The sequence below is a fragment of the Ranitomeya variabilis genome, chromosome 1, assembly GCF_051348905.1.
Source record: "Ranitomeya variabilis isolate aRanVar5 chromosome 1, aRanVar5.hap1, whole genome shotgun sequence".
NCBI lineage: Eukaryota > Metazoa > Chordata > Amphibia > Anura > Dendrobatidae > Ranitomeya > Ranitomeya variabilis.
Window position 1 is genome coordinate 221856892 of NC_135232.1, and position 9548 is coordinate 221866439.

The 9548-nt window shown below is 45.2% G+C and overlaps 1 protein-coding gene across 2 annotated transcripts in view; it reads right to left on the bottom strand.

Annotated features, from left to right (window-relative positions):
- ANAPC5 (anaphase promoting complex subunit 5) overlaps positions 1–4593 on the bottom strand; it is an 86296-nt gene extending 81703 nt beyond the window's left edge. For both annotated transcript variants that reach the window (XR_013222625.1, XM_077292947.1), the window contains exons 1-3: positions 4458–4593; positions 3541–3913; positions 1384–1463 (exon numbers count right to left, since the gene is read on the bottom strand). Coding sequence is in view for 1 of the 2 variants with exons in the window: in XM_077292947.1 (XP_077149062.1) it covers positions 1384–1463; positions 3541–3741 (281 nt within the window). In the remaining variant the exon portion in view is untranslated. The remainder of the gene's footprint in view (positions 1–1383; positions 1464–3540; positions 3914–4457) is intronic.
- Positions 4594–9548: the final 4955 nt, after the last annotated feature.

The window sequence follows — 9548 nt, forward strand, 5'->3', positions numbered from 1 at the left end:
AAGGTCAGAGAGGCCCAGCACCTACGCACTGCAGTACTTTACGCTGCCCTCAACAGGGCAAATCAGTAGGCCTACGCAGGAGCCGTGACAGGAAGCAAGGAAGAGGACGTCATTGTATGAAGATGGGAGGCGCCGGACCCAGACCTGCGACGTCCATCGGACCCGAACCGTGACTGCCCCTGGGTAAGTATAATCTAACTTGTTTTTCTGATCTTTCAGGATACATCGGGGGCTTATCTACAGCATTACAGAACGCTGTAGATAAGCCCCTAATGGCAGTGGCCGCAGTTTATAGCGGTAAAATGAGGTGACAGATTCCCTTTAATAGTAATTTTTAACTATAAAATAATAACCGCTATTGTAACAAGTTTTAGTAGTAGCAGCTAGCCAACGGACAATTCTGCACAATATTAAGCAATAAAATGAATATAAAACATTAATAATGAGCATAACCAAGTTCAGACAGTTGGTTCGGCCCTCCACAACGGTCATGGTCTCACATTCATAGGGTCCCTTGGGTAAATTAATTATCCACCCATGCACTACAGGATTACCTTAAAATATAATGTTCCCATCAACAACAATCTGAGTGATGGGTTTTCTTATACACATGCTTACACGGGTTGTCCAGACATTTAAAAAAAAAAAAAAAAAAAAGGAAAAAAATAGTGATGACCTATCCCTAGAATAATAGGTAATCAATATCAAATCGGTCAAGGTCCAACACACCCATGGATCAGCTGCCAGATGTAGACAATGGACAGAGCTGAACAGAACAGGCCTGCTCTGGAGAGGAGCAAACCGGACACCGAGTGTCCATAGTGAACTCCGAACACAGACTTCTACTGGAAGTCCATGTTACAGTTTGAGATTCCGGGGAGGAGGGGGAGAAAGATATTCCAGCTCCAAAGTTCGGATCCCCAATGATTTCAATGAGGCTCGGGTTCAGGTACAGTTTCTGTACCCGGACCGAACGTTGGACTAAAGTTCGGTCGGGTACCAGAGGCTGAACTTCCACAGGTCCACTCATCCCTAGTCTGTTCAAAGTGCAGTGCCTACTGTCAGGCGTCAGTCAGCACAAAGTGATTGTTCAAACCAAGAACAAGCGCTCTGTGCTCCTTTGGCATGGCACAACAATTCAGTGCATCTTTCCATCTAATAGTTTTGCATCTGTCTCCACCTCCTCTTCCGTGATTGACAGTACAGACTTTACATGAGCCAGAGAAGGGCTGAGATAGAAAACAAGTAGGGGAAGATGCACTGAACTGTGTGACCATGCCAAATTTACACTGAGCACCTCTGCTTGGTTTGAACAATCATTTTGTACTGACAGACCCCGATCAAATGCCTCTAGAGCAATTCATTCAGAGTATGAGAACCTACCTGATTTGTAAAGAACTTGCCACATTTGGACAACAGTCATTGACAATCTTAATAAGCTTGGATAGTGACATGTCAGGACCCTAGGAAAGCAGAGAAAAGATATTTACACATATGCATACATAGATTAACGTTAGTCTAAAAACTAAATACAATTACCGGTATACATTCAGGAGAAAAAGTTTTAACTACTATATCACATAATATATTTGCTGTAAAAATGTGACCTAGTTTTCAGTTAAAAAAAAATAATGTTTTATTATTATTATAAATTGTTGCCTTCCCTTGCTGTGTTAGGATACAGAACACAGGCTGGGTTTAGTATTGTGACCAAAAAGGTACAAGAATTACAAGGCAGTAAACTCACAAAAATTGTATGGATTTTTATGCAAATTTTCCTTTTTCATTAATTCAATAGAAAAAAAAATGTATTATAATAATAAAAATGCTCCACTGCCTGAACCTCCCTAGTACGCCAACTAGCCTGTTTTTTTTATATCCCAGAAATGTTGGGTTCACACATGTGACTGCCTCAGATAGTGAATGGCAGCAGAAGTCTTATACTGTCGAATACATCCTATATAGCGCCATGGTGTCACTAGAGCACAGTAAACTAACACTGACAGGACAAACAGAATAGCGCCATCACGGGAGAGCAAGGTGTTAGTCCCAGGTAGGTGAAAAATGTCCATTTATTTTATTATTATGCTTCCTTAAACAGCACCATCATACATTGCAGCACTTTACATACATTGTAATCAGTGTCATTAATGGGTTACAATCTAAATTCTCTATCAGTAATGTTATCATTAATATTGTTACGCTCCAGACATCCAGGCCTCTCTTGAAACCCTCGCCTGAGTTCGCCATAACCACCTCCTCAGGAAAGGAATTCCAGATTCTCAATGCCCTAACAGTAAAGAATCCTCTTCTATGTTGGTGGAAAAACCTTCTCTCCTCCAGACGCAGAGAATGCCCCCCTTGTGCCCGTCACCTTCCTTGGAATAAACAGATCCTCGGAGAGATATTTGTAGTGTCCCCTTATATACTTATACATGGTTATTAGATCGCCCCTCAATCATCTTTTTTCTAGACTAAATAATCCTAATTTTGCTAATCTATCTGGGTATTGTAGTTCCCCTATCCTCTTTATTAATTTTGTTGCCCTCCTTTGTACTCGCTCTAGTTCCATTATATCCTTCCTGAGCACCGGTGCACAGCATTTGTCCTGTTTATTTCTCAGTCCATAGGCTTCTAAAATAGACTGAGCTGTTACTCAATTACTCAACCTCCTTGGGGCCAGGGATTACTCACTGCCTTTTATTTGGGCTTTGCTGATCTGCCGCAAAACTGTTGTCATGTCTAAAGCAGCGGGGAGCAGCCTATCTCTGACCTCAGCAGCCTGTGCTGTCTATATTGGCTGCGCCCAGTGATTGGCTGCAGCAGTTCATGAGTGATTTAGACATGACATCACTTTAGCAGCAGCTCAACAAAGACCAAATCAAAAGCAGAGAGTAATCGCTGGGCCCAAGGAGGCCGAGTAACAGCTTTGTTATTTTATAGATCTTGAAGTATCTGGACTAAAGAAAAAAAAAAAAATTGTAAACAGGACAACCCACACAAGGGGCTCACATAGTTGTCCAGCAATTCAGAAAGCCTCCCCAGAAGTCCAAATGAAGGCTGCGGCTCCAGCTTCCCCAACACGACCTCCCAATGAAAACCATATGGCGGATGGAATAGGCCCTTTATTTAGGAGTCACACTATGTAATATTCTGCGAGATTCCCCTACACTTTGTGCATCAATTCTGCAGTTTTCCGTCTCTTTGCTTTGTTATTAATGAAAGGAAACATTCATTACATCCAGAACCTGATAACCCGCCCTGATCATGGATAGCTAGTAGAGGAGAGGAAGTTTCTGCAACCTCAACTTACAGCCTTGTAGCTCAAGTACTACAACTTCCAGCATTCCCCGACAGCCCACAAACCAGGGACTCACTACTTTCCCCACTGCTCATCCACACCTGGCTATAGCCTGTGATCTAGGGGAGTGTTCGGATGTACTCCCCTCACTGTAGCTGTGCTCAGAGCCCGACACCTCCCCTGCAGCCCTCACACTGCCTGCTGACCACTGTGCAGAAAGCAGCCATGGCGTCACTCACCTGGAGAAGAGGCAGGATCTGCTTGTTCAGCCGCCTCTTGTCCACCACAGTGACCTCGGTGCTTCTAGTCATTTCGCTCAGCAGCACAAGCACAGAGATCTTGTACGGAGTCACCCAGTCCTTGATACCAAACACATTGGCATGCACAACGCCATTAGTCATCATGGGGTTAAAATACAGGCTCTCGTGAACGCTGGCCATGTCCGACCGGGCTCCAGACTCTGCCCGGTGCTCCACTGCTCTGCCCGGTGCTCCACTCTGCAGCTCCAACAGTTCGCAGCTCCACAGACAGGCGCGTCATGAAACGGACCAATCAGAAGGTAAGCTGAGCATCATGTGACCTGAGGCCGCTGTCTTTCCTCTAAAGCTTCCCCTGGAAACATATGTACGTCAATAAGTGTTCCGCATTAATATTTTGATAGAAATCTGTCTCCAGTACCATAGTGTGCCTGACATGTAGTTTACACAGTGGCCAGAACACAAACCTAGACCTAAATGTGTCACATCCATATCATATACAAGAGAACCAAAGGAAGCTTTTTTTCATATAAAATTGGTAATGTTTTATTTGTAACAAAACACACAATTTAAAACCAGCTTAAAAATACAAGCACATGACAAAGTAATGACAGTGCACAAAACACAAAAGTGCAAAAAAAGACACCAGAATTAAAGAGGTACCCTGTATAAACAATTACTGTCGTATATAAACACCATTATATTATGACTCAGGTGCCAGCATGCTACTCTCCTACATGCTAATGTACAAGGGGAAATATCCCTCTGTATAGATCCCCTACTCCGTGGCGTTAACTACTATCACAGGGAGGTCCCATCAATAACAGTACACTTTGAATCATAACATTATAAAGTATCAAAAGACCATGTGATAGGGCATTAAGGAGAGTCTGTCTCACCTGGTGCAGGGTAAACCTCAGCACGCACCCCGACGCGCGTTTCGCCGCTGTCTGCCTCGCTTTCTCAAGGGGGAAGTGTGGTCTGAATGGTTTGCAGGACCTTTAAGTAGTTATGGTAACCCACCATGTGATCATCACATGGCAACACCCGCCCCTATGCTGTGTCCGTACGGCGCATGCACGCGCCGCTGTCCAGGTCCTCCCACCCCCGCCCGGACATATCCAGCCCTGAGCACAAGCTGGCACCAACTGGTCCCGATTGCACCCACCGCAGGACGTCGCCGGACGAGAGCGGGCGACCGAGGAGAGAAGGACCGCGCACGCGCACCACAGCAGGGGTGTCTCTGTTGTGTGTTCAATCAAATATTAAAGTCCAACACAAAAATAAACATGTAGGTATATAATAAAGGCTGTCTCCTCAAACGAAGGGCTCCACAGTGTGCTGAATCACATATATACATCAGACACGTCAGATTTATGATCCATTTCAACTGGTTATCGGCTTTGTATATATATCTCAAGAAGAGGACCCAAAGTTCAGGCTATATTCATGGTGTCACAAAAAGAAGAAGCCTATATCATATAAAGACAAAAAAGTGTATTAAAACCAAACACAAAACACAAATTAAAATACAGAGTGGAAAGAGGGGTATACATAGTTATACATAGGAAGATGACTTCACAAGTATGGAGCAAAATTCAGAGATTCATTTAAACCCGCAGGTTTTGTAGTTCCAAGCGTCACTATCCATTTAAGTTCACGCTGTGCTAACAATTTTTTTACATTTCCTCCCCTGATGCCAACATGTACCACATCTATGCCCCTAACTTTAAAATCTCTGGGATTGCAGTCATGTGCCATGCGAAAATGTCTGGGGATAGTCTTAAGGGTTGAGATGTCCTCTATTGACTCGGCGGCACAAATATCCCGTACATGTTCTCTGATGCGTATCCTCAATTCCCTTGACGTCAGTCCTACGTATATTAGGGGGCAACTACATGTGGCGTAGTATATTACATTTTTGGTACTACAAGAGATATATTCTCTTATCTGGAATCGTTTTTGATCAACCGAATCAAATGTGGATGCTTGGTGCGCATTAGTACATGCCAGGCAATGGCCACATTTGAAAAAACCTTTTCTACCTTGTGTATTACCAAAAAAGTTCCTACTGGGTGCTACGTAGTGACTCTTGACTAATAGGTCACTCAAGTTTTTAGATCTCCGAGGGGTCATCAGAGGTCTATCAGTCAGGAAAGGTCTCAGGTGTTATGGTTCTCAATGGCAAGAGAACATAGCCCAGCAAACATACGAACTAGCTCTTGGAAGGATGGAAACTAAACTGACCATGAACTAAACCTGCCGCACAACTAACAGTAGCCGGGTAGCGTAGCCTGCGTTTTATCCCTAGACGCCCAGCGCCGGCCGGAGGACTAACTAATCCTGGCAGAGGAAAATATAGTCCTGGCTCACCTCTAGAAAAATTTCCCCAAAAGGCAGACAGAGGCCCCCACAAATATTGGCGGTGATTTTAGATGAAATGACAAACGTAGTATGAAAATAGGTTTAGCAAAATTGAGGTCCGCTTACTAGATAGCAGGAAGACAGAAAGGGCACTTTCATGGTCAGCTGAAAACCCTATCAAAATACCATCCTGAAATTACTTTAAGACTCTAGTATTAACTCATAACATCAGAGTGGCAATTTCAGATCACAAGAGCTTTCCAGACACAGAAACGAAACTACAGCTGTGAACTGGAACAAAATGCAAAAACAAACAAGGACAAGTCCAACTTAGCTGGGAGTTGTCTAGCAGCAGGAACATGCACAGAAAGGCTTCTGATTACAATGTTGACCGGCATGGAAGTGACAGAGGAGCAAGGCTAAATAGCGACTCCCACATCCTGATGGAAACAGGTGAACAGAGAGGATGATGCACACCAGTTCAATTCCACCAGTGGCCACCGGGGGAGCCCAAAATCCAATTTCACAACAGTACCCCCCCCCTCAAGGAGGGGGCACCGAACCCTCACCAGAACCACCAGGGCGATCAGGATGAGCCCTATGAAAGGCACGGACCAAATCGGAGGCATGAACATCAGAGGCAGTCACCCAAGAATTATCCTCCTGACCGTATCCCTTCCATTTGACCAGATACTGGAGTTTCCGTCTGGAAACACGGGAGTCCAAGATTTTTTCCACAACGTACTCCAACTCGCCCTCAACCAACACCGGAGCAGGAGGCTCAACGGAAGGCACAACCGGTACCTCATACCTGCGCAATAATGACCGATGAAAAACATTATGAATAGAAAAAGATGCAGGGAGGTCCAAACGGAAGGACACAGGGTTAAGAATCTCCAATATCTTGTACGGGCCGATGAACCGAGGCTTAAACTTGGGGGAAGAAACCCTCATAGGGACAAAACGAGAAGACAACCACACCAAGTCCCCAACACAAAGCCGAGGACCAACCCGACGCCGGCGGTTGGCAAAAAGCTGAGTCTTCTCCTGGGACAACTTCAAATTGTCCACTACCTGCCCCCAAATCTGATGCAACCTCTCCACCACAGCATCCACTCCAGGACAATCCGAAGATTCCACCTGACCAGAAGAAAATCGAGGATGAAACCCCGAATTACAGAAAAAGGGAGACACCAAGGTGGCAGAACTGGCCCGATTATTGAGGGCAAACTCCGCTAAAGGCAAAAAAGCAACCCAATCATCCTGATCTGCAGACACAAAACACCTCAAATATGTCTCCAAGGTCTGATTCGTCCGCTCGGTCTGGCCATTAGTCTGAGGATGGAAAGCAGACGAGAAAGACAAATCTATGCCCATCCTAGCACAGAATGCTCGCCAAAATCTAGACACGAATTGGGTACCTCTGTCAGAAACGATATTCTCCGGAATACCATGCAAACGGACCACATTTTGAAAAAACAGAGGAACCAACTCGGAAGAAGAAGGCAACTTAGGCAGGGGAACCAAATGGACCATCTTAGAGAAACGATCACACACCACCCAGATGACAGACATCTTCTGAGAAACAGGAAGATCCGAAATAAAATCCATCGAGATGTGCGTCCAGGGCCTCTTCGGGATAGGCAAGGGCAACAACAATCCACTAGCCCGAGAACAACAAGGCTTGGCCCGAGCACAAACGTCACAAGACTGCACGAAGCCTCGCACATCTCGAGACAGGGAAGGCCACCAGAAGGACCTTGCCACCAAATCCCTGGTACCAAAGATTCCAGGATGACCTGCCAACGCAGAAGAATGAACCTCAGAAATGACTACTGGTCCAATCATCAGGAACAAACAGTCTACCAGGTGGGCAACGATCAGGTCTATCCGCCTGAAACTCCTGCAAGGCCCGCCGCAGGTCTGGAGAAACGGCAGACAATATCACTCCATCCTTAAGGATACCTGTAGGTTCAGAATTACCAGGGGAGTCAGGCTCAAAACTCCTAGAAAGGGCATCCGCCTTAACATTCTTAGAACCCGGCAGGTAGGACACCACAAAATTAAACCGAGAGAAAAACAACGACCAGCGCGCCTGTCTAGGATTCAGGCGTCTGGCGGACTCAAGATAAATTAGATTTTTGTGGTCAGTCAATACCACCACCTGATGTCTAGCCCCCTCAAGCCAATGACGCCACTCCTCAAAAGCCCACTTCATGGCCAAAAGCTCCCGATTCCCAACATCATAATTCCGCTCGGCGGGCGAAAATTTACGCGAGAAAAAAGCACAAGGTCTCATCACGGAGCAATCGGAACTTCTCTGCGACAAAACCGCCCCAGCTCCGATTTCAGAAGCGTCGACCTCAACCTGAAAAGGAAGAGCAACATCAGGCTGACGCAACACAGGGGCGGAAGAAAAGCGGCGCTTAAGCTCCCGAAAGGCCTCCACAGCAGCAGGGGACCAATCAGCAACATCAGCACCCTTCTTAGTCAAATCAGTCAATGGTTTAACAACATCAGAAAAACCAGCAATAAATCGACGATAAAAGTTAGCAAAGCCCAAAAATTTCTGAAGACTCTTAAGAGAAGAGGGTTGCGTCCAATCACAAATAGCCTGAACCTTGACAGGATCCATCTCGATGGAAGAGGGGGAAAAAATATATCCCAAAAAGGAAATCTTTTGAACCCCAAAAACGCACTTAGAACCCTTCACACACAAGGAATTAGACCGCAAAACCTGAAAAACCCTCCTGACCTGCTGGACATGAGAGTCCCAGTCATCCGAAAAAATCAAAATATCATCCAGATACACAATCATAAATTTATCCAAATAATCACGGAAAATGTCATGCATAAAGGACTGAAAGACTGAAGGGGCATTTGAAAGACCAAAAGGCATCACCAAATACTCAAAGTGGCCCTCGGGCGTATTAAATGCGGTTTTCCACTCATCCCCCTGCTTAATTCGCACCAAATTATACGCCCCACGAAGATCTATCTTAGAGAACCACTTGGCCCCCTTTATGCGAGCAAACAAATCAGTCAGCAGTGGCAACGGATATTGATATTTAACCGTGATTTTATTCAAAAGCCGATAATCAATGCACGGCCTCAAAAAGCCATCTTTCTTAGCCACAAAGAAAAAACCGGCTCCTAAGGGAGATGACGAAGGACGAATATGTCCCTTTTCCAAGGACTCCTTTATATATTCTCGCATAGCAGCATGTTCAGGCACAGACAGATTAAATAAACGACCCTTAGGGTATTTACTACCCGGAATCAAATCTATGGCACAATCGCACTCCCGGTGCGGAGGTAATGAACCAAGCTTAGGTTCTTCAAAAACGTCACGATATTCAGTCAAGAATTCAGGAATCTCAGAGGGAATAGATGATGAAATGGAAACCACAGGTACGTCCCCATGCGTCCCCTTACATCCCCAGCTTAACACAGACATAGCTTTCCAGTCAAGGACTGGGTTATGAGATTGCAGCCATGGCAATCCAAGCACCAACACATCATGTAGGTTATACAGCACAAGAAAGCGAATAATCTCCTGGTGATCCGGATTAATCCGCATAGTTACTTGTGTCCAGTATTGTGGTTTATTGCTAGCCAATGGGGTG